The following is a 26,385-nucleotide window of genomic DNA, read 5'->3' on the forward strand; positions in this document are numbered from 1 at the left end:
TCTAGTACTGAGTTTCGGATGGCCAGCGAGGAGCGTTTTGGATCGGTGAAGCTTTCTCGTAGTGCTGCGCTCGGAACGCTGCGGAGGACTCTTGTCCGTTATCCACCCGCAGCAGGGCCTCTCCGTAGGCCCTCTGACGCTGAGCCATCCCGGCCCACTCCCCGAGCAGCTCTTCTGCGCCCTGGCGGCTCAAAAAGCGTCTCAGGTGCTCCTGCACTCTCCACCTCGTTGATCCCCAGACGCACGTGTCTGAAGTCGAGGAGGAGAGTAGGCTGCTCAGGGATCCAGGGATGATTGCAGACTCAGTGCGAGGCCCCACAGGTTTCCCTGGGTCCTGGACATTGGCTCGCACTGTCCGACGTAAGGGATACGCCGGACTTGAGGGTCTGCACCCCCTGGTCCACTGTAGATTTGGGACGTTCGACACTGTCCTGGTCCTCGGTCTGTGTCGAAGCGTCCCGAGAAGCCTTCTTCGGGGCGACCCACGATGAATCCCGGAGAACCTCTGCTACCGAGGCATTGCGTCGTTCCCTTCGGGTGGTCCCTTCCAACTGGACCCTGGCGAAGCTCCGCAGATCTTCAATTAGCTGCGTCACATCAGGGCCCAGTTGCAGATCTAACAGCATCTGCGTGACTACCTCGAAGGTCTCCTCTTCGACGACGATTCTCCGGTCCATATGAAACATCCAAAACAACAATTTTCGGATGAATCTCCCTGAGATTGAAGAAAAGATTGAAGAAAAAATCCTAATATAAGCCGCATCCCACCGAGTTATACGCTCCCTCGCGATTCTTTGTGGGAACGTCCTGGCCCTCGTCGGTTACCGCTCGGTTTTATCGGCCCAACCGTCCTTTGTACGACGGGCACGGTCTTTCGAGGCCTACCTCTCCCTCTATTCTCCTTCACGGGAGAGTTGTTGCCCCTCGCTGGACCGGTGACCGTCTCTGGAGCCTTTCGAGGTCGACCTCGACCTCTCTTAGTTGGGGCAGATACCGGTAAATCCGACGTCTCGGTGGGAACTTTATCTACGGCCGTGGGGGCTGCTAATTGGGCCCGCTCGCTATCCGATAAATCCCCTCCCGGATTTTCGCGCGCATTCGCGGAATCGTTCGCATCCTCCGACGGCAGTTCATCTGGCGGCTCGCGAGGTTCGATGACCTCCTCGCTTTCCCCATCCTCACCCGGACCGTAATATGGTTTAAGGTCCTTGGCATGGAAGAGCTCAGACAGGATCTCCAGCTGATTGCATAGCCTGTACGTGTTGGAACCACAAACCTCTTCAATCACGTACGGGCCGGCATATTTCGGTGCTAATTTAGCTGAAATACCTCGAACAGCTGAAGATAGAATCCTGTTCCTCTTCCAAACCCAATCTCCGACCTTAAACTTGGGTTGCCGTCTCTTCCGGTCATAATAACCCGCCTGACGCGCAGCTTCCTCCTTTGACTTGGAGTTAGCTCTCTCCCACAAATTAGGAAGCTTCTCCATATGTTAGGCCCAATCTTCTACAGCCTGACCCTCCGAACATTCAAGGGCCTGCTGATCTTGGGTTCTTCTGAACGTCAAAGGAGGTACCGGCTGACGCCCAAACATGAGCATCGCAGGACTATATCCGGTGGCGCTATGAGTTGCCGAGTTCAACGCGAAGTTGAACTCTGACAGGTGTTCATCCCAGCTCTTATGATCACGGCTTACGTAAGACGTGATCATGGTCTTGAGTGTCCTGTTTACTCGCTCTGTGGGATTCGCTTGGGGATGATACACGGGAGTCAAAGCGCGCTGGATGCCGTTCATCTGCAGGTATGAATCGACCTCCTGATTCTTAAATTCGGTTCCATTATCCGACAAGAATACCTCTGGCGCACCAAACCTAGTGACGATCCTCTCGTGTAATTCCCTTGCGATTGTCTTCCCATTGGCCCTGCGTATCGCAACACACTCTATCCAGCGAGTAAACAAGTCTACAAATACTAAGATATACTCAAAACCTCAAGAGCTTTTGGGAAATGGACCAGTGATATCACCGGCCACCACCTGCCAGGGTCGTGATACTTGTCTACGACCCATCAGCCCGCAAGGTGCTCTTTGTTCCACCTTGCACTGCTGACATACCGGGCAACTCTTTACGTACTCCCTGACCTGATCATACATTTTAGGCCAGTAGTACAAGCGCCTAGCCCTGGAGAACGTACGCTCTCGTCCTTGATGTCCTGCAGTAGGAGCATCATGGACTTCATGGAGCACCTGGTACCTTTTCTCCCTAGGCACCGCAAGCTTCCACGCTTCATCGTTGTCGATGGACCCTTCACCATCCTCATCAGGCTGATAATGATACAGTCTCCCTCCCACCACCCTCCAAGTAGGGTGAGAATGTGGGTCCTGGCATACTTCCTGGTATTGTTGCAAATACCAGGCGTCAGTGGTCTCCGGCCGACTATTTATAGCACTCACTTCAATCCCCTCCTCCTCATAGGCCCTAGATAAAGCGTCTGGCACCACATTGAGATCCCCTCTTCGATATTCGATATCGAAGACATTGCCTTGCAATGCTAGCGCCCATCGCGCTAATCTTCCCGTGGGATTTCTCATATTGTGGAGCCATTTCAGGCAACTATGATCAGTGATGACCTTGAAGTGATGCCCTTCAATATACGGCCGGAACTTTCCAATGGCCCATACCACTGCCAAGCACTCTTTCTCGGAGACCGTATAATTTCTCTCGGCACTGTTGAGTGATCGGCTGGCGTATTCTATTACACGCTCTTCTCCATCGACATCCTGTGCGAGAACTGTCCCGATTCCACTGTCACTGGCATCAGTTTGCAGTACAAACTGACCGTTCGGATCGGGTGATTGCAGTATTGGGGCAGAAGTCATCGCCTCCTGCAATCTCGTGAAAGCTCGCTCTTGCTCCTCCTCCCAAGAGAAACGTACATTCTTCTTTGTCAGGCGGTTTATAGGTTCAGCGATCATGGCAAAGTCGGATATAAAACGTCTATACCACGAGGTCATTCCCATGAACCGCCTCACCTGTTTGACAGTCCGGGGTGTTGGATATTCTAATATCGGGCGTATTTTCTCGGGATCTGGTCTTACTCCGTCCTGGTTCACAAGAACTCCCAAGTACATGACTTCCGTCTTACAGAAGTGACTTTTATCTTTGTTGATGGTTAGGCCCGCACCTAGAATTCTTTTTAATACCCTTTCTAGGTGCCGCTTATGCTCCTTAAAGGACGACGAAACCACAATTACGTCGTCAAGGTAAGCAAAAGCGAATGGATCCATATCCGGGCCTATCACCTTGTCCATCAACCTATGGAAGGTCGCTCCTGCGTATGACAGTCCGAAGGGCATTCTCTTAAATTGAAAGTGCCCTAATCCAGGAACTGTCAACGCTGATATTGGACGCGATTCTTCCTTTAAGGGAATTTGATGGTACGCACTGCTCAAGTCCAAAGTAGATATGAACTTTGCATCCCTTATTCGTCTTAGGATGTCGTTCATATATGGTAAAGGATAGGCATCAGGTTTGGTAATTGCATTTACCTTTTGATAATTCACACAAAACCTATATTTTCCATCTGCCTTCTTTACCATTACTACTGGACTTGACCATCCGCTGGTCGCTGGTTCGATAACATCCTTTTCCAGCATATCTTTGACCAGCGTGTGCATTTCCTCTCGCACTCTATCTGAGACTGGGTAGTACTTCTGTTTGATGGGTCGAGCATTTCCAACATCTATTTCATGCTCAACCCCCACGGCACAACCTAAAGCCTGACCCCCGTCAGGAATCAATCTTCTAACAAGGTCTTCTATTTCTTCCAGCTGTGGCTTCCCACAGTCCTGCAGGTGCGAGAAATGCCGTACCATCAGTTTCAGCCACTTCCATTGGTACATTTATCTGGGCGTCCTTAAGCCATAATTCATCCTCATCGGGATTCAAAACTACGCGGAACTCTCTTATAAAGTTCGCGCCTACGTAGCAGTTATCCGTGAGCAGCGGCGTAATGGCAACTCTGATTGTCTTCGTGATTCCCCCTACTTTAAAAGGGAATTTCACGTGACCAATTATAGGGCACGGGCGTCCATCAGCAAGCCTTGCATCGCCCGCCCTGGTCACATTCAACCCGAGTCCCATCTCCGATGCCAATCTTAGCCCTAATTGACCCATGACCGTGGATGAGGCGCCGGTATCATAGAGTGCTCTAATTTTAAAGTCACCTATGTCTACCCGCAACCACCACCTGGTCTCATCCTCGGGGTCATATCCACGAGTCCCATCTTCGCCTCCTTTCATCGTGCTTTTCAGCGGCTTTTTTCCTTCCGCTGCCGCGACGACGGTGGGCTGGCTACTACTCGTGGATCCCTTCGGCAGAGGAGCTTTTTGTGTGGAGGGGCTCTCCCTGAAGTCTTCCCCCTCCTCCACAACCTGTATGTGGCCATCTGGTCCTTTCAGGATAACCACTCCCCTATTCTGCCGAGGGGTGACATCGGGTTCAATTGCCTTCCGCTCTAATATACTGCTAGGTCCTGGGCTCTCTTGATGCCCTCCCAGGACTTGTTTGGATCCCTGGGTCGCCGACAACTTGCTGTTTCCCATCGGCGACCCGCAGCGAGAGGTCGAATTTACTGGAGGCGCGAAGATGACCTCTTCTCTTCGCTCTCCTTGCAGTTTCCCTTGTTGCAATCTGGGCAAAACTTGCGACTAAAACCCAGTTTGCCTCAAGCGGAACACTGGAGAGGCTTAGTAAAAAATTCTTATGTTTAGGCTTAGTAAAGTCTATCTTCCGCCTCTGCCCTTCTTGCCGCTCGCCAGGAGACCTGGAAGAAGGAGAATTTTTTCTTCCTCCACGCCATCGGCTCTTACGCTGTTCTGGAGGGCTGCCTTGCTTGTCATTGGCCAACTTGCGCAATATCCGCTCGATGCCCTCCAGACGTTTTTCCATCTTCTTATCAGAAGTGAAAGCTTACGTAGCCGATACCGATGCTTGTTCGGTGGGCCTCCTGGCGGGGTTCTCCACGCCCAGTCCGCGCTGCGGATCTCCCTCCTTCTTCGCACGCGCCTTCCCTTCGCTTGCCATTGCAGCGGTTTGGGATTTACTACCAGCCGTTCTTTTGCTCGGCTGGTAGGCATGCTGAGGGAAGATCGTCGAGTTGGGGTCAGCGAATACACGTGGACGGCGACCATAAGATAAGGTGTTCTGTACCTCGGTCGCCCTCCTGTTCAATTCACGTATCGACGTCATCTCGCTCCGACGCAGCTGGATTTGGATGCTTGGAAGGAGGTTTGCATGGAGTAGGTCTAATAACCTCTCCAAGGGCATGGGCGGTTCTAGTCTATTGACAAGAGCCACCAGGTTGGACACGTAGTCTCGCACTAGTTCGTCCTCACCCTAGAACCGGTTCTGGGCTTCCTGCAACAGCCTTTGTTGCTGTTGCGTACTTGTGCCAAACCAATCCCGGGTGTCCGCGACGAATTCGTCATAACTGAGCCACTGGTACTTGTTGTTATCGTACCAGGTCCTCGCGTTACCTTCGAGGATCTCTGATACGGAACAAAGCACTTCGTCGTCAGTTAGTCCTGCACCTACGCGCAGATTCTCCAACCTCGACAGAAACGTATCTACGCTCTGTGCCCTACTGCCCGCAAACCTCAATTTCCATCCGCGGACAATTTTCCCAACATCTCGGGTTGTGGAGAGCCCTGAGAATATCTGATGTCCGGTGCCAGATGATCCGCTTCGACTCCTCTGTCGAACGGGTGCGGATCTCCCATAAACTTCCGGATTCTCTTCACCTCCTCTTCGTTGGAGGACTTCCGGTGTGGTGACGTTCCTTCTCCTAGGTATTGGTCTTGGAGAAGCCGGTGTACTCCCCGGAATCCCCAAGTCGTAGTGACAGGTGAATGTTAGGGATCTTACAATTATTCGGTTTGAGGTGTACCCGGGTAGTCGGTTATTCGGTTACTCGAAATCGGTGAACCGGTTAACCGAATAGTGCGGTTTTCCGGTTGCAGTTAACCGGTTAACCGAATAGTGCGGTTTTCCGGTTGCAGTTAACCGGTTAACCGAATAATGCGGTTTTCCGGTTGCAGTTAACCGGTTAACCGAATAATGCGATTTTTCGGTTGCGGTTAACCGGTTAAATAAAATTTCAAAATAATTTGCGATAAAGAAATAGTAGGGTTATCGACTTAGTTTTTTCGTGAATTGCGTTTTTGTTTTCTGTTACGCGTGCGAAAAGTGTGCAACAAAGGGAGAAATGGGTGTGTCGCGATAGCTAGCACATTTCACGCTTGCCAGTGTGAGATTAGGGCGAGCAAACAATCAAATTTGTCATTTTTCGGCGTGCGGAGATTTTTGAGTTTGTGTGCAAAGTGAGTAGGAGAGCGTACATACATATCTTCGATATCGCAACATTAATCACGAGATGCAAAGAAAGACGAGAAAGGGAGAAACTCAAGAAAAAGGATTTTCTTCTTTCCTTATCTTTCTAGTTTTCGTGAAACCACGTTACATACACCGCATTTCATTTTCGTATTCTCGTCGTACAGTTCAACGTTAACGCGAAGGAGAGTGAGTGTAAAAGGGAGCATTGTGATTGCAGGTTGGTGCCGGTTAGTTGTGCGTATCACATTACATCAGAGTCAATTCGAGTGAAGCGTCGTTATTACAGATTCGAAGGCGAGCCCATGAAATGAATGACCTAGTGCATGAAACTACTATACGCGCTCTTTACACCCTGGTAAAGTTCGCTTTAAACACCTCGAGACATACCTATTGCATAATTGTATTACACAAACTAAAAACTACGATATGCTCCATTCACACCCTGAAGAAGGTGATCCTGGACACCTGGACACTCACCTAATGAGTGTCCAGAGTGACCTGTATCCTGTAGACTCCGGGAATGGTTACTCTACGCACCAGGAAACTGATCAAGTTGTACATCGATAGTTAGCCCGCCAGCGGCCTGCTAGCAGGGAGCTAGCAGGCTGCTGGCGGCCCGCTGGTTTTGACTGGGATTACTGTCAAAAAATAAGTATTGTACATTGATTAATCATCATTTTTTATTTTATACAATATCTCTTTTTATACAATATCTTTTAATTGTCTTTGCAAAGCGTAAATATAAATTTTTACAATAATTATAATTATCTTTTCAAGTAACATTTTCACACATTATGTACATTAACAAAATAGTTTTACATTGTGATTAATACAATGTCTATTATAATATGTAAATTATTAATAAAAAATTAATAAGTAAGACAAAATAACGTAGAACAAAACAATATATATATAATGTAGAAGAAGAAAATTATACATATTGTAGAAACAAACGTATTATTGTAACATAATAATTGTAACATAATAATACAAAACAATGAATACGTAACATCAAGTACTTATATTAACTTATCGGTCTGCCATGAAATGTCGATTTTGGTATAAAAATGTTAATAAATTAACATTATTAGGACCTAGACAGTTTCTATTCGGAGTGACAATATTTCCAGCAGAGGAAAAAGTCCTTTCTGACGCTGCTGAAGTTGCTGGAACTGATAAAAACTGTAAGGCCAATTTGAAAATCAGTGAATACTTATCAGAATGATTTTTCCACCATTGTAGTGGATCCAAATTTCTTCCTAACTCTGGTTCTGCCATGTACATTTGTAGTTGACTCTGCCAATTACTTGCAGGTATTTCACTTCCAAAAAGAAAATCAAAGGCAGATGATTTTGGAACCGGTGAATTAGTGTCTTCCGTATCCATAGGTTCACCTACATTCAAGAGTCCTTTGACGTAATCAACTACTTCTTGTTTCATTTCGGCACTCTCACAGGATAAAGACTTATGCCTTGGATCAAAAAATTGAGATATGTGCATAATATCTATTTCAAAGTCGTTTTCTTCAAACCGAAATCGCCGTTTTAACGAAGAGTTTGCTTCTTTTTTAAACTTTTTTGAAACAGCATTATCTTCTGGTGTTGTAGCTAAATGATTAGAGATTATTGAGTGAATAACTGGGCGAACAACAGAAATAGTAACATCTGTTTGGCTACAAAAAATAGTCGTTGCCACTTGAAAGGCTTTTAACATAACCAATAATTTCTCCATGTCGACCCAGTTACTCTCAGTAATTTCTAGCTTTTGTGTAACATCTCTTTTTGTTACTTGTCTGTCTGCTAATACTGCAGAGATCGGAGTTTTGTTTTGTACTAAACTTTCAAACATGAAATATTTAGAATCCCAACGAGTATTACAACTTTGAATCAATTTTTCCTTCTTCATATCCATTTGAATTTGGCGTTGAGCTAAAGAATTGCTGGCGATATTCGATCTCCGAAAATGTGAAACAACTGCTTGTCCTTTAGATGTCAAAGATTCATAATCTGGTACAGCTGCAAAGCAATCGTGTACAACTAATTGTAGTAAATGGGCATTACATTTTACACTATACGGTATTTCAGGTAGCAGATTACAAGCAGCAATAATTGCTGATGCACTATCATGAACAATAGCTTCCACTTTATTCTCTAAGTCCCAATCCTTGATAACGGTTTTTAGTTCATTGGAAATGTTGAGAGCAGTTGGTCTTGCAAAAAGGACTTCGTTACAAAGCGTTGCATGATGCATTTTGCAGTTTTCATCCAGATATTGCGCCTCGACTGAAAGATAGCTATTTTGTGCCCTTGATGACCACTCATCAGTTGTCAAAGATACTTTTTGCGCTTTGCTTAAGTCTTTTTTAATTTTCAACTTAACTTCCTCAAAATAGCATTCTAACCGTCGAAGTATTGTCTTTTCGCAAGGCACTTTGTAACCTGGTTCTAACACATCCATAAAATCTCTAAAACCAGATGTTGAGACTAAAGAGATGGGAAGAAGATTAGTGGCAATTAATTTTGCAGTTGCTTCGGTTATAACCTCTTGACGTTGAGCAGAGCATAGACCTGACCCATCATTTCGTCTCTGTCGCTTTCGCGGGATGTGATATTCTTGAGATTCAGTAAACGATAAAGTAGAAGCTGACAAACTTGAGCTGCTGCTTGCATCATGGTTTTCGCTGAAAACAAATTATACATTTTTGATACATTTATAATAAATATAATAAAATATAAGGATTAAGAAGATAAAAGACAATTAAAGGGCAATTAATAGGATTAAAAACAATTTCAACATGGGTATTAAGACAAAACTAAGTTTTAATGTATTTTAAAAATATATATTTTATAAATAAATGATTAAAAAATTTTAAAAATATCTATCAAAGTTAAATTATTTCTTAAGTTACAATTTTTAAAATATAATAAAATGTTTCAAGTTTTTTATAATTATATTAAAATAATTCCACACAAAAACAAGTAAACACAAATAATCACCTATACTCGAAATGTAGTAAAAGTGTAAAAGCATTTAATGAGTAAAAGTAAAATATAAATTATAAATATTATTATCATCGTTCGTTTCTGTGACAAACTAAAAATTAGATTTATAGACTGAATAATAAGCCATAGGGGTTGATCTTTTGCAATTCTCTCAAATTTGAGAAATATTGTTTCCAAATAATATTAAATAAATAAAGGAATTTAGAAAAAATTAGAAAAGGAAATAATATTCGTTAAAGAAAAAATTTCTTAATATAAATAAAATTCTAAATTATTGAAATACCTCGGTTCTGTAGTTGAAATATCAAGTGGGCTCCTTTTGTGAATCGATTTTAAATGATTGGAGATGGCTGAAGGTGAATTTGAATAACTGATGCTTTTATTGCATAAATTACAGGTTGCGCTCTTTTTATCGTCAGCAATTGTAGCGTAATTCCATACCCAACTATTCATTCGATTTGACATTTTGCTATCTAATAATAACACATGCCAATATTTTATAAACAATAAAACTTATTTTTTGTGAACAATTTATATATGCTGAAGTAACATATTTGATGTTACAGATGCGCTGCGAGCAAGTTGTATAGAGAGGCTTGGATTCAATTGACAGTAATGTGCTATTTCGCGCGTGTTGTATGTATTATACGAAATAACATTTTATGCATCCCCGCGCGTGCTCGTGCGTTGCGGTTAATTGATTAATTAGATTCTTTAATAAGATTTCAGCGCTGGATTAATTCGGTGCTTGTTTTTCCGCTTGATTTTTTTTTTATACTTTAACGTCTGCAATTTTCGTAACGAAAAAAAAGAAGAAAAAAAAAACAACAAGTTTTTTTTTTCTTAATTCTCGTTTCGTCGTCGTCGTTTTTTTCCGCTGTATACCTACCGAAACGATTTCGGTGTCGCCCGCCACGTGATGAAGATGCCATTGCGCATCGAAACGTCACATCATTAAAATAGTGTTTTTTTCATTTAAAACACCCTTGGCTCGGATCGAAGTAAGACGAAACCTATCTTAATTTAAGACAACCTCTGCCAAAAAAAAACAAGCAATTTAATTAATTAATTTGTAATTTTTTGAAGTTTTTTTGATGTACGTGTATACATAATTACAAACTTTTGCAATCATTTTTAAAGGTTTAACTGGCACTCGAGTGATAACTCTTTTTCGTGGAACCCAAAAACAACATTTTTTTATCTTCTACCTGCGTTTTTAATTATTTTTGTTTTAAAAAAGTTATATTAACTTATTCTGTGCATACTGACCTTTCACTTAAGGTAACTTATATTTTTGCGCAATTTTTTTTTGCATGGCTATTATCAGAAGAAAATTAGAGTTATATCGTTATCACACCGATAGTAATAATAAAAAAAGATTGCTCAATAAGTATTATAAAATATGATACCTACGAGTATAATCCCTATTAATAAGAAAATGCAAAAAAATATAAAAAATTAATCAAAAAATTTTATCCGGTTAATCGGATTAGTTAACCGGATCGGTTAACGGTTTTGCAGTTAACCGGTAAACCGCAACCGATAAAACCGGCAATTCGAATAACCGGTTGTAAACCGAATAAAATCGGTTAACCGATTAACCGGTTAACCGAATAATAAGAGCCCTAGTGGATGTGTCCTGAAAGTCCACATTACGTCCGGAGCGCGGTTGAACCGAGTCACGCTGAGAAGTACGGTTAGCACTGGCCATGTCATGCATTGCGTCTTCCAGCTCTCGATTTCGTATGCGCATGTCCTGCGCCTTGCGCTCCGCACACACCTGTAATCCCTGCAGAGTCTGAAGGGTTTCTAGGATTCGACCTACCAACTTTTGGTTATGGTCTACTCCCTCCTTCAGATACTCTATTTCCCGGAAGGCTTCACTCAAGGATAATTCTTCCTGAGGTTCCTTCCGAGTGCAGGATTCCTGCGACCTGGGATCCGGATTGCTCTGTCTCCTCTCCCCCTCCTCCTGCTCTTTCGTGCGGAGGGCCTTCTGGATGAGTTCATTCTCTTCTTGGCGGCTGGCTTCACCCTCAGAGTCCTCGTCCGGGCAGGTGAATGTCCTTGACATATCAGTCAATAATATTCCCTCCCTATTGATGATCCTCAGGGGATGGTCGCTGTTATCATCCGCGTTGGAGTTTTCCAACTCGTCACAGACTGTGTCGAGCCACGCTTGTAGGGCTCGCCTCCTGCGCCCCGCCACCTCTTTGCTGTGCGTGGTCTCTTGAAAATCTGTGGCGGTGTACTCACCCAGCAACCATCTCCTAAGCCTAGCCGCCTGTTGGATGACACTTCCATCCTTGCGCAGTTCCAAATCCGCTAAATAGTGTTCGCGCTGTGCGAAGGTCAGCTCTAATGCCCAATTGTCGATTTGAGCTGACAACAGAGCCACCTTGCCTCCGCACGGGTGTAGGATGCGGTAGAGGTTTAAAATTTCGGCCTAATCGACCACTACCGCTTCCTATCTCCCAAGGTATGAGCGGGGTGTACACTATTTAGTGTTACTACTTTTAATGCCTCCTTTTATAAGGCCTTTTAAAAGGAGATAATGAGCGCGTGCAGTTTCCGCAAACTTTCTATAAATATTATAAAAATATCCTACCTAAGGTCGGAGCCTGCTGTTTGCTTGCTCCGCCTGGCTAATATTTGGACTGCACGCTTGGGTCGCGCTCTCTGCTTTATCGTTGATCAGGTGCTACCAACCCCCCTTTATCCACCAAACTGTGGCTGAAATAGGTTAACACCTGATTATCCCGTACGATCTGAAATCACTTCGACCTACCAATAATTATCGCTTTCGGCCCTTTTTACAATAATCTTAACAATTTTTAACAAAAGGTTCGAAGTGGTTTCGTTTTTTCCCCAGCAGAGGGCGTACCGCTCACAATCTCGCTCTTCCACCCGCTCAAACCTTCCTAAGCGCTCGCGCAATCGTCTCTCTCTCTCGTGCGTCGATTACCTTCGACGCACAATCCTATTCGCACGACACGGGTCTTAATACCAGTTGGGCGCCATGTAACGGGGGGATAAATCTGCAAAATGAGAAATTTATTTAAGAGCAAACTCCCACGATGCAGAGCAAACCGCTGCTCCGTTAACACGTATGTTAATACGTGTATTCGCCTTAACGTCAGCTGACTTAACTTAGTTGTCTTCGATCAAGCAGAGTTGAACTCACCTTAAGTCACGTGCCTTGTGATACTCGATGAGTTTTAAGTGTAATCGACTTTGCTCCTAATCCACTTAATCCCCCAGCTATAATCGGATTAAAACCTAAGCCTTTTTCAATTGTTTAAACTATTAGGAAAAATTATATGACGAAATCGGCGAATAAGTTTAATAGATTTTATTAATAAAAAAATCTCTACAGTCTTTGTCGGGCCGAAAGACTGACGCACGCGAATAGGATTTACAATTAAATAACTTTCGGTGAGAAAGAGAGAGAGAGAAGATACGAATATTGGCGCGATCTAACGCTCGACGCGAATACAAAAAATTAACGCTAACACCGTTGGACAAAATATCAAATGTATTTTGTCACGCGATAATTAAGGGAGGTGCACCTACCCTGCGGTGCAATTACGGTGATCAGCCGTAATTGTTGAAGCAAATTAAAGGTGCTCCTCCGATCCGAATCAGCTGTGCTGCCTCGATTGCAAATCTGCTGTATAATTGCTGGCGATTTTGCTGCTGCTTCCGTGATGCTGCTATTGTTGCTGCTTCCTCACTCACCCTTGCACACGTATCCAAAATCCAAGTAAACTTTTTTATTGGCAAATCGTAGGAACACTGTGCTAAACTATTTTGGCGGTACTACACAAGTAACAGCTGAGACGTAACTGCTAATTCAAAAGATCGCGCGCCCCCTCTCTCTCTCAATACTTAGAACTAACGCGCGAAAATCAGAATCGCGAACGGTTCGATTAATTGAATCGACTACCGTTGCAATGTGTGTATATTATATTAAATAGTTGTGATAATGATTGTGTGTAATTAATACCTAATATGATTTGTCTTTAATCGATGCGACAGGACCTCGCTTACGTTGCGCGTGACCGTTTCTATAAGCTTGTACGCCTGCGAGCCACGCTTGTATAAATCCTACCTAGGAGTCATGGTTAGCTGTTTGCTGGCTCGACTATGTTAGTTATATGGGCATGTGTTAACTCTCGCGAGCATGTGTTAATGCACGTATTTTAATAATATTTTTGGTTGAGTGAGAAAAAAAAGAAAAGGAAATTAAATTATAAAAAAAATAATTATAATTTACATAATACAAATCAAATAAAAAAATGTGGCAGGAGAAGCTCGACTGAAGTTTTAGATTTATCTTTGTATAAATTAAAAAAAATTAATTTAGATTCCTTGTTACGTGCTTCAACGTGTTACTCAACTTCGCTACTGTTGTTAGTATATGCCGGCCAGAGCAATACAAAATGTATAAAAGCTAGCAGTAAAGGTGTCGATATGTAGACTCGCGCGTTTACGTTTCAATGAAAATCCAGCATAACGCGCGCTTCCAAAACGTATCTCTCTTTTTCGCTTTGTTTATGTTGCGCAACATCCAACGGGCACTATACTTATCGCGCAACACTGGCCAGAACGCTTTGCCGCGTCGTTATTGTGACCTTGCTCGTTAATGCTCAATTTTCTCCTAGCTATTAAAGTCGCCGAAATCTGGTTTAACAGAGTGACAATCCTTTAATAACAGATTCACACGGAAAATGAAAAATTTATTCTAAAAAACAGCGATGGCTACTTATAGGTTTTCCGTTCTTTATAAATAACATGGTTATAATAATTTTTGACCTTTTCCATAATTATTGTTTATATGAAAGAGAGTTTGTTCCCAAATTTTGTTAACGATGTAGTTTTTATTTCTAAGTTTCCCTGGTATATGTCTTTTTCAAAAAAATTGCGGAATATATGATGAATGCGATTTTCTATTACTGCTAGTCCACATAGAAGTGGTGATGTGACACATGTAATTTTACTTTTCATCTAGATTATTTTATCATATTAAATTAATATATTACCGGGAATTTATGCATAATATCTATAGATTACAATTTAACCAATCCTGGAAACTTACCTTATATCCCATAGATTGTGTAGGAGTCTAGAATCTAAGACTTATTTTATTGTACTAATTTCATACAATTAACATTGAACTAACATATGTAAGGTAATATCAAAAGTTGTTGTTTGTTCGTTAAACTATGTGACACATTTTGTTCATTGCTATTGTCAAAAAAGTTGTTTCTGTTTTCTAACTAAATAAGATGAAAAGTAAGATAAATTCGACTATTCAACATTTGAAATAAAAGGCTCTAGAATTCTGAACTAAACGGTTATGCAGAAAAACGCTGAGACACAGGTATTTTTAAGGCTAAAAAGTCGATAATTCCGATTCGATACCTAATTCAACATTGGTGTAGTAAATGTATGTATCGATTAAATTAAATTTTTTTGAATGATAATATCATGTGTCCCGGAACCTTTAGTTGCCTTATAAGCTTATCCCAGAAGCTGTTCTCTAAAAATCTTGGGCGTCCCAAAAACTATGTTAGTGGTATATGATGGTGGTATATGATGTTTCAATTTTGGACATACCAGGATGTGCCAGAACTCGCAGAAAATCCCAGAAACTTAACTTTTGCCGCGTGAATTAATCCAGAACCTTACTCATTATATATACAGGGTGTCCCATTTTAAAGGAACCACCCCGAAATTTTCGACGGTTGGCGTTGTACAAAAAAATTGTTCAGACAACAGTTGTTTGGGACAATAGGGGCAACCTTTCTGTGAAATCCGATTTGACCTTAAGATTTATTTTCAAGGTGATTTAAAGGTCAAAGTCATTTTTTGAATAGGAACCTATATTTTTTATCTCGGATTCGAAAAGAGCGGGAAATTCTACGCTTAGATAAAGTATTATGTTGGGGGAGCGGTTTACCCCCCCCCCCCCCCCATCCTACCGGGGCAAGGGTGAGGCTAATAAGGTATTGATTACCCAGCCAGTGAAGGCAAGGTATGGATTACCCAGCCAATAAAGGTAAGGTATCGATTACCCAGCCAATGAAGGCAAGGTATTGATTACCCAGCTGAGTGCTGCGGGTAATACCTTGCCGCAGCATGATATCGGCCTTGACATGCCCCGAGAGACAACAGAATATCAACAATTTCGTTTCTCGAATAATCCGTCATATTCCCTCCTTTTAAGTCGACTAAGAAAATTACATTTGAACTATCCTGAGAAGGACTGTTCGCGAATCACTATTGTCATAAACAATACTAAAAAAGTGTTATTAAAAAATTTAGTTGAAACTTTGTAGGCTTGTCCGGAATTAGACCAGAAAAAAGAATGGAAATAACATGTTATCCCACAAAATGGAAAATGACACTTCTCATGAAGGCTTTGAATACATGAAGTCGACTTTGAAAATCAACCTGAAGTTTAAGCTCATGTCACTCTTGTTTGACCCTACAATTTTTTTGGAATATATTGGGGTTATTGAATTATTGGGGTTATCGGGTTATTGGATTATTGGGTTATTTGGGTATTTGAGTTATTGGCTTATTACAATTAACCTTACTCTTGCCCGATCATCCCTGTGCATAGATGAAGAAAATCATAAATTTGACCCCTACAATACCTTAGGCGGGGGGGGGGGGGTCAATCGCACCCCACACATAATACGTTATCTGAACGTAGAATTTTCCGCTCTTTCCGAATCCGGGATCAAAAATATGGGTTCCTATTCAAAAAATGACTTTGACCTTCAAATGACCTTGAAAATGAATCTCAAGGTCAAATCGAATTTCACAGAAAAGTTGACCCCATTATCCCAAACAACTGTTGTCTGAACAATTTTTTTGTACAACGCGAACCGTTGAAAATTTCGGGGTGGTTTCTTTAAAATGGGACATCCTGTATATATATGTATGTGTGCGAATATATGCATAGATTTGCATTCAAGCATGTACCAATAATTATAATATACATGATCTTAAAACGTGTACACACACAGATGGATTAACGGGAAGGGGGGAGGGAGCACGTGAGGCGCGGGGATACCGTTTTAGTCGCTTTGACTGTGTAGCTAATATACACAGTAAGAACTATCAAGATAAGCAGCCGTGGCTCGGTTGTTAGAGCTACGGTTTATCGATCCACAGGACGCGAGTTCGATTCCCCGCAGTGTCTGTTCATTTCTTTCTTTCTAAATTTGCATCACATATATACATAAATAAATTCAATAAATAAATTATACAAATAAATTAAATTTAATTTTAATATTTCAAATTTATTCAATTTTAATATTTCAAACGCATTTTAGATTGGGCGAATGGGGGGAGGAGCGGAGACTCTCTCGCGTGATCTAAGAGTGCTGATTTGGTAGCTCATGCTCTGATTTGAGGCCCCCTGATCTTTGACCTCTCTAGTTTACCTACTATCATAGATTTTATCGTTGATTTCTGGAGTAATCATGTCTACAGAATGGCCTAAACGATGATCTTCTACAGTCGATATATAGCGATGTTTAAATTCATTTAACCCGATTGTAAACAGTTGCAAACATAGAGGCAGATACACCATGAACTGTATCTGTCTTATCTTCCTTTCTTCCGGTGTAAGGCCTTTTGAGTATAAACATTTTATCGTCGTTCAAAACTCACTTTTTTCCATTCATAACAATAAGCAAAAACTATTCACTTTGATGGACGATAGAAACGGAAATTCTAAATATGGCTGAAACTTTCGCAGCATTCTATTTAAAAGTGACGCTTGCTGTTGCAACATGAGTTGTGCTGCCAGCTCTGGGATTTACTGAGCTAAGGATTTATTGACCCATCCTCGTACTAACAAATTTATGGGGGATGGGAGCGATGGATAACCTCAGAGGAAAGATGAATACCTTCAAGCGGCATTGAATAAATTATTTATTTAATCTACCGTTATAATCTGTATAAATATTATGCAATACTTGTACAAAATAAAGTTATTTAATGGACAAAGGCTACAGGTTTTTATTGACGAGTTAGTGAGAGAAACACAATATCGTAGATACTCACAAGTAGTTTGTGCCCTGAACGATGTTATTCACTAGCGAGCACTCTAGCGGAAATAGCGGTGATGTGTCCGAAAAGCAGGCTATTGAAATGGCGGTATAACAGCAATCACTTCTCTTGTAAGGTACGAATCGCTGAAATGCCAGCTCAGTGTTTCTCATAACTTTACACCATATGCGCGCGTATTTCTGTCTCTTGCGTCTTGCAAAACAGAACCGGCTATGCACTTAAGCTATTAAGAAAAAGCTAAAGAAAAAATGTCTTCGCGCGTGAAGTAATTATAATATTGAGAGGAGAACGATGATAGCCGCAGTATATGCACGTGTCAACAGGTCAACATTCATTGTCAAAAGAGCACTTATCTTTCTCATACATTAAAGTGAGTATATGTATATGCATGCATGTGTCCCGTTATCTGTCCTATGAAATTGTCGCGGCGTTTCTCTCGATAATCTCTTACTTATCTTTAGCGCCAGTTGCGGATGGAAGAATATTATATAATAAATTGGTTACAAATTATGAGTACCGTTTGGATAAATGAGAGAGGCATAACGAACAGCAATCTCACTCGTAATATACCCCTCACCCAGTCACGGCATAACGGTAGTAAGTCTGGGTCTCTGTTAAGTTTGGTAAGTAAAAGAATTTCCAATGTACAAAAAATATTATTTTGATACCAATAAAAATATACTCATAAACAGGACCACATAGCTCACTCTATCGACCCCTCATCTCTCTTCCTCTCTTTCATTTACAAATAGTAAGCACGTAAAAGTAAGGAGTCAATACCGATTTATTTACCGACGCTGAATGCAGATGTTTCTCCTAAGACTGGCGTAGAATGTTGTTAAATTCGGATGCGGGAACGGCTAATCATAGAAGTACCTCAGCACGTTCCCATCGATAAATATCCAGTGTATGCCTGCGTTGGATCAGTTTGATACTCGTTGGATGTCGGTAAGGTAGCATACGTTGAAATACTAGATATTTATGTCCTCCTGTCGTGGTTTTACGCACTTTTCGCAGAACCTTGATATCATGCCTAGATCTGAAGTTCCTGTAGGAAGCTGGCGTTGAGAAGCGAGCACGCGCTTCTCTTTTGTTGGAAACCGCGAATCTCAGACATTCTTCCTCGCGCTTGAGAAGCTCTTCTCCTTCTTCAACTGGGTTTGTTTTTGTTTGCGCGGCCACTGAGCGATGAGGGCGTGGAGTATTCGGTTGATGTCAACGACTCCCTGGATCTTTTCAATGAAGTCCCGTACAAGGATCCATGAGTGAACGTCGTGGTACTCGGCAAAAATCATGACCTCGGCATAAGCCTCGTTCTTTACCTTTACGACCGCTTTTCAGTCACCTCTTGCGGCATCCTACACTGGAAATTCAAATGGACAAAAATATCGCACGGACAAAATTTTAACTATAACTATTAATTTTTCGAATAAATTTCTCGAATCGTAAATATCTGACCGAAGTCAGCAAAATTTATATAGATCAAAAAAATCAATGAGCTACCTACAGCGCGATCTTCAGCAGTTGATTCGCGACGTGCGACAGCTGAACAGCTACTTGAATAATTCATAATTTATCCTTTGTCATTGATTATAAACGCTTTGAATAAATAAATAATTATTTGGGTATCAAATATCGAGTGTTCGCGCACCCTTATTTATTGATTGAAATAGATTATAAATAAGTTTAATGGATTAAAATAACGTTATCTGAAAAACGTCGAATAAAGTTTTTCCACACTCGAAATACGTATACATCTCATGGTTGGATTTTTCCTGTAGTTCCAGTTGGAATTTTTATAATATTAACGTTCTTATTTTCTGGTTTAGTTTCTTCAATTACTTTTTCGCAGTGACCACTCCAAGAATCTAGCAACAATATACTAGTAGGACCAACATTTAAATAAAAAATATTCTTAAACCAAATTTAAAAAAAATCTGCAATAAAAGAGTTTGTTCCACATTTTTCTACCAACATTCTGTTATTTTTAAATTATATTCAATTATTACTTACCTGAAGTTAATTTTTCAGATTTAGATGCTTCTATGTATACATTTTGAGGTCTTAACAATTGTTGTTCCAGTTAACCTTTTAAGGACGGGGATTTTTACGTTAAAATTTGACTTTTTTTTTGCACAATATTTGTGCATAAAATAAAAGAATATGTCACGTGGAGTGCCTGACAAAATTGGTGGTCGATATATCGACCAGTCCCGTCCTTAAAAGGTTAACAGTGTAACAAAATTGTAATAATTGTTGCCAGATTGTTCTTTTAAAACTAAAAAGAGAGGTGACAAAAGTTTTCCTTCACCTGATATTAAGGGTTATATAGTATAGCTGTGTGTCGTTGATGATACCGATTGTACTAGACATTGAATCGGACTTTTGCCTTCCACCGCAAGTGTTCCTCCGGAGTGGATTTCCAATTGGAATCCTCTATGATCTGTATTATATGTATTATGAATTTCAATTTTCTGAATAGCTTTCTTTACATTGGTAACAAATGTAAGACCTTGTTTCTCTAGTTCTGCACTACTTTCGAAAGTTTTTTGGATAACGAATTTGTTAATTTTTCTTGATACAATTCTGTGAGCAATTTTAAATTTTGATAACCAGTGTTTTGAAGCTTTGAACCTAAAATCTTCAAACTTTAGATCCTTTTTTGCGTGTAATGCCCAACGACGTAAATCTTGATCAAGCACAATAAAACCTGCGTCAACAGCAGATTTAAAGTTTTGTAATACATAATCACAAATTCGGGCAATTTTTTCTCTGTATGTACCACCTTAGTTAACTGTGTGAGCCGAACGCCGAAGCTGACTGAGAGAAGATACCTTTTTAAATTTACTTTTCACGCTCTCAAGACTCAAATTTTTTCTTTTCCCACTCCACCAATAATTTACTGCTCTTTCTATATAATTAAAAGATAAATCTTCTCTATCTTTTTCACACTAATTTATAGGAAATTCTACAGGAAAAGGAAAATGATGCATTATATCATTCATGATAATTTGTGCATCAGGATCTTTGTATTCCTCCTGGAAATCTAACGTTTCTTCTGAAATGATTTCTACATCGTGATATTCATTCATCGAATCTAATAAAATATTTTTTATATTTTCCGATAACTGATTTTCTTGATAAGTAGTTGGGCTATTAATCGGTAATTCCAATGTTTGAAAGTATGCCAGCAATAAATTGATTACGTTTAAAGGATTGACTCTCATCGTGAATATTGCAATTGCATTAATTACTTTTGTAAATAGACTGTGTTAATGGAATGAAAAATAAACATTCGAAATTTCTTACCTTTTCGATAAAACAGAAATTAAGAATAAATTATTTTATGAATTGAAATTTGAAAATATTGAAGAAATTATTTAACTCCCCAAATCACGTCCGTCCAGTAAAGATATGGAATTCAAACTGATATCTTATGTTTACAAAAACTTGTACGATATATATAGAACAGATAACACATTTCATTTGATAGTATTTTTATCTTGTTTTCTTAATTGTAAGTATTCTCAACTCTCACTTTAAACGTATGAATAAGATTAAAGAATTTAATAACATCATTTCATTTGGTTCAGTTTTGATATTTATTTTCCATATGTTAAATTAAATTTGATAATTGAAAGACCTTACTCTTTTGTACACAAACGTTTTCTCACACTATAATAGTCTACATTTTTAATAAACAAACGAATATAATTTCCTTCCTATTATTGTTATTCCTTCATTATTATTCCATTATTATTATTATTATTATTCAAAATTTAATATTTGACCACTCGCGTTTGAAAAAGTTTAAATAATATTATAATAATAATTAAATTATTCACTTCTTTCTAACATTTTTAGTATGGCGACTGCCATCGAGTACTGAAAATTAGAAAATTTATTTAAAACTTTCGCATTATCTACTCATTAGATACTAATTTTTATTTATAAGAGTAGTTTTACCCTCTCCAATTATTTATTATTCATAATTGAGAAATTGAAGGATTCTATTTTTTCTATTTTCTTTCAGAACATAAACATCTACTCAAAACTAAACTATTTTTCCACTGCGAAAATTCATGTCAATTTTTCAATTTTTCACCTATCAAAAATAGGGGTTGTAACCCCCAAGAGTCAAACACACCAGAGTTTGTTTTACTTTTTATAAGAATTATTACCCATTTTGTTTTACTAAAAAATATTAACTAGAAGAAAAGTTATTTGAATAAAATGTTTTTGGGGGTGAACTTTGATGGTGTATTTTACTCCTTTAATATGTTTTTCCGCCGATATAAAAATACTAATCTCTTGCTTTTTTAATGTATTACAACATATACAAGATTATCAAAATTGGTGAGTTCGAGTTGGGGTACGTTCTTTGTAAGTAGTACAACTTTCTTTCGATAAGTGTTGAATAAGATACCACTTAGTTCTTAGTCTATCTTTCTGTCATTCCTTTTTATCAACAAATATCTAACCACACAAGTGCAACCATCATTTCCCCGTATTTTCATTTTATGATTGCCGTTTATTCTGCCAATCCCTCTACAAACTTGTGCTAAGTATGATTGGCTGAAAATGGCACATTCGTGCAATCATTATCGCATATTGAAGGAATCACATGTAATCCATAACATTGAAAATATGAAAGTTAAGGCGTAGTCACTAATAAAGAGAATATCAGAGCCAGCCGAACAAAAAATAAGAAAAATAAGAAATCCAACTAACGCACTTTATCTAACACATCGATAAGTGTAGAATAATAAGAATTGACATCTCTCACTACCTGAGGTTACATTTTTGTTATTAGTTTATTTGATTTACAGCATTTTTACTAACTTCATTGTTTTCACGCTATTGAATATTATTTCATAATATCAAATCCGTATTATTCCATAAACATTCACTATTTACACGGACATGCGAATTATACCTTTATAAAATAACATAAAAATAAACCGTAACAATCCCAAATCTCTTATGAGATTATTCAACTCCTTTTGAACAAAAGTTTTTGGGATTTTAAATCAATAAGGGCTATTCAATATTTATCTTCTTCGTTATTATTTTGACTGTTATATTCCTTATCTGAATAGTCACTAACTTCCATTTCCTTTGGAGCATATGACTTGTCAACTTTTATAGATTCTTATGATGTATTGGAAATTAGAATTTCGGAAATTGTTGAATTTTTTATTGATGATACGTTTGCATACAAGATTTCATATTTCGTAGATGCGTTAAAGCCAAGTGTTGTGCAGAAATAGCAATCGTTTCATTTACTATTTCTGTCGTAATAACAATAAATATAAATCATGTGAGATATCCAGACTACGTATATTTTCGATAACAACCTTTTAATTAAATCATTTGAAATCATTTTTCAAAAATAGTTATGAATTTATTAGATAAACTTCTTCGATATTTCAACACTTCCAATTTTCCGCATACGTAATAAAAACTATTAGATTTTCCATTACATTTATAAGATGTAGAGAATATTCTTGTAACATTATACTCTACAGGCGCCAAGTTTCCCGGTAATGTAAAGCTACAGTCGTTTGATAAGCAACCGCCGATACTGAGCATCCGAAATCTTGCATCGTACGCCCACATATGCCGGTCATGATGAAATCGTTCCTTCACTCCAGGTCTTTGCCAGAAAATAAAAAAACAGAAAAAAGCCGTTTTTCGCCGTTAACACGTGAAGGTGCCCTGGGTTTTAGCACACGAAAAATTTTGGTATGATAAAAGATCTTATGATTTCTGCTACGTTTTTGGTAAATTTTTCATTAATGCAAAATGAAAAAATTATCAGATATGTTGATGACAAATTAAAAAAAATGTTTTGATTCATCGGTAGTAAATTGAAATATGTACTGTGTATCACATAACTTGTAAATATTGTATAATGAACTAAATATTGAATCAGCTGAGATACACGTAGCCACCACGATTGGAACCATTTTGTCAAAAGGATTGGTATTTCTCTATGACTGATCCATTTGGCTTTAAAGTAACTAATAAATATGAAATCATTGAAATTAAATGTGCTTATCACTTGTTCGTCAATCATTGAGGAGAACAGATGCACCCTCAAAGTCTATATCCACCGATCTTCGTCTACCAAATAAAATACATCTGCGCTCTGGAACGTTTACGAAATGGAAGTCAAAGACTGCTATATAATAAAAGTACTAGGACAAAATAAAGTTAAAGTTCAACCAATATCTCCAGAAGCATACCAATCTATAGTTTATACCCTAAAAAGCAAGAACACACAATATTACATCTATCGACGGAAAGAAGAAGGATTCAAAGTAGTACTGGAAAGTATTCATCTCACAGTGGATATAGACGAACAAAAAACTGCCATAGAAAAGTACAATCACAAAGTAAAAATTATAAGAGTACACAACATCAGAGATCAGGTGACAAAGATTCCCTTACCGCTCTTCATTATTAAAATAGAGCATGATTATAACTTTCAACAAATATATACAGTAAATTAACTGCTAAACACAATAGTTAAGATAAAATTGCCTCATGTGAAAAAAAATTGTTGTGCAATGTCAAAAATGCCAAAGAATAGGGATATATTAAAAATTACTGCTATAAAAGCGCAGTTTGCATTAAATTACTACACTAGACGAAAGAGTGTGCAATATGCGAAAAGACAAACAAAGTTAATTGTGTAAACTGCTAAGGAAATCACATTGCAAGCTGCAGAGGATTCCCGGTACATGTACAATTACAGAAATTTTTTACAGAAGAAAAAGTAAACTTTTCAATCATACAGACATGGGCAATAATATACGAATCAGATCAAATAAAAACAGAGTCAGACAAAATATATTTTACAGTGACGTGTTCTAGATGCGTGCGGATAAAATGTTGTAAAATGGCTAGTTGATCATGGTAGTTGCTAGCGTAACGATGGTCATCTCTTATGAAGTGCGGGTGGCAGAAATTATAGCTCACACCATACACATCTCTGTTTCTCGTGTCTCACAAAACGGGATCGGTTTGTAGTCAAATCACTCACATCAAATGAAAAAAGTCTTCATGTGTGAACCATAATAGTGAGAGCAAAAAGATTATAGCTGCAATATATGGACATATCGGCAGACCAACGCTCACTGTCAAAAAAGCGCTCTTCTCTCTCTCATACCTCGTAGCGAGTATGTGTATGTATGCATGTATCCCATCGTCTGTCCTACGAAAATGTAGGGGCGTTTCTCTCTCGCTCACTTTCTCACTTACTTTTGACGCTAGTTGCGGATAGAAGTGCATTATACAGCTAAATCCCAACCCGGTAATTAGGATTTATTATTTATGTATTTGTTTAAATTTTGTTATTTACTGTACGCCATCACATGGGTTATAATTATTCGATAACCGTCAGTTTATAAAAAAATGGTTATTTAATGAATATGACATCAAGGCAAAATTTATTTGGTTGTTACGTTTTGCATTTCTTCGCAAGTGGCTGACTCGACTTTTCTGGTCGGTTCTGCTTTCACTGCTTAACTCAGTTTTTTTGAATAGCGCTGATTGACTCTTGTTCAATGAGATAGTCGAGGATTTGATAACTTCAGTTCCAATAACTCAGTTTACAACATTCAATATACGTAGTATTAAGCAATGGGTCATTAGGATATGTAATATATCCTTGATAATGTTGATACTCTAAATATCACAATTCATTTGAGCCTTCGCCTGCCAGAAGAGCGTGTGTGAGAGTGTGCGTGTGAGGAGTTTCCCCAGCGAGAGGGAAACCGAAAACGCGAACTTCCTCGTACAAAAAGAACAGACTTTCCCGCAACGAGAGTGCGAACCGTCTTTTTTGTTCTTCGTACGACTGCAATAAAAGGTAAGCTGACCAGCTTAATTTCGCGGTCGTGATGTAATTGCCATATGACTAATCACTCGATTCGACAAAAAGCGTGCGTGTAACATCTCGGCAAACAAAGAGCGGCGAGCGATCCGACACTGCACGTTGTTGTCGTGCGCGCGGCATGTAAACATAAACACGCTGGCCGAATTTGATGTAATATTGAGAGATAATAAAAGTCCTCGTATGTGATATTAACAGTACTTTCGAAGTGTTCTTTTCGTATTTGTAGATAGTTGGTTGACTGACACCCGTTCCCTCCTGCTCTCCGATTTTCGTATTTAACATAGGTAATTACGTGCGCTTTTCGATACGATTACGCGGATAAATTAATTAAACGGTACCCACCCCGTTAAAGTTCATTGAATGTTTTAGAAATGCATAATATATCATCCACAAACGGTATTATAAATTGTTTTAAATCGCCAATTGACAAATTTAAAGCTCTTACTAATGCTGCTGTACTAGTACATGTATGTATTTAATTTAATGTAGTAAAGGTACTACATTAAATTCGTAGGTATTACCTTCAATAAGAAATGCCGTATATTTTTTACTTTCTTCTTCGAGAGGATTTTGCCAAAAACTACTCGTCAAATCAAAACTAGAAATAAATTTTACTCCGAAACAATGTTAAAAAATATCATTCATATGTAGTGGGTCTTCATAATCTTTTACTAATTTTTTATTTAGTTTTCGAGCATCTAAACAAAATCGTACTGATCCGTCTTTTTTAATTCTGATAACAATTGGATTAATGTAATTATTAATTGATCGACGAATAAGCCTTCCTTTAACATTTCTTTGATTGCAATTCGAAAATTTTCTCGATAATTTAATGGTATAGGATACTGTTTTGAAAAATATGGCTCTTTATCTTTTAGAATCAATTTATGAGTATATACTTTTAAGAAACCTAGTTTTTTACGAAATACATCTCTGAATTCGTACACAAGCGAAACTATCTCATTTTTTTGAGCATCGATAAGGTTAGAGCTTTCATCT

The 26,385-nt window shown here is 39.2% G+C and overlaps 1 protein-coding gene across 1 annotated transcript; it reads right to left on the reverse strand.

The window, feature by feature from the left end:
• Positions 1 to 7,422: 7,422 nt before the first annotated feature.
• LOC131668703 (E3 SUMO-protein ligase ZBED1-like) lies at positions 7,423 to 9,860 on the reverse strand. The gene is made up of 2 exons (XM_058943085.1): positions 9,679 to 9,860; positions 7,423 to 9,073 (listed from the first exon to the last, which is right to left on the reverse strand). The coding sequence occupies exons 1-2, from the start codon at positions 9,858 to 9,860 to the stop codon at positions 7,423 to 7,425; spliced, it is 1,833 nt and encodes a 610-aa protein (XP_058799068.1).
• Positions 9,861 to 26,385: the final 16,525 nt, after the last annotated feature.

The sequence above is a fragment of the Phymastichus coffea genome, unplaced genomic scaffold (assembly GCF_024137745.1).
Source record: "Phymastichus coffea isolate CEN01 unplaced genomic scaffold, Cenicafe_Pcof_1.1 PCOF00006, whole genome shotgun sequence".
Lineage (NCBI taxonomy): Eukaryota > Metazoa > Arthropoda > Insecta > Hymenoptera > Eulophidae > Phymastichus > Phymastichus coffea.

Excerpts from the sequence above, each read along its gene's own strand:
- LOC131668703 (XM_058943085.1), bottom strand. The coding sequence starts at position 9,860 with ATGTCAAATCGAATGAATAGTTGGGTATGGAATTACGCTACAATTGCT. Across the intron at positions 9,074-9,678 it reads ATTTCAACTACAGAACCGAG|CGAAAACCATGATGCAAGCA; the intron begins GTATTTCAATAA and ends ATTTGTTTTCAG.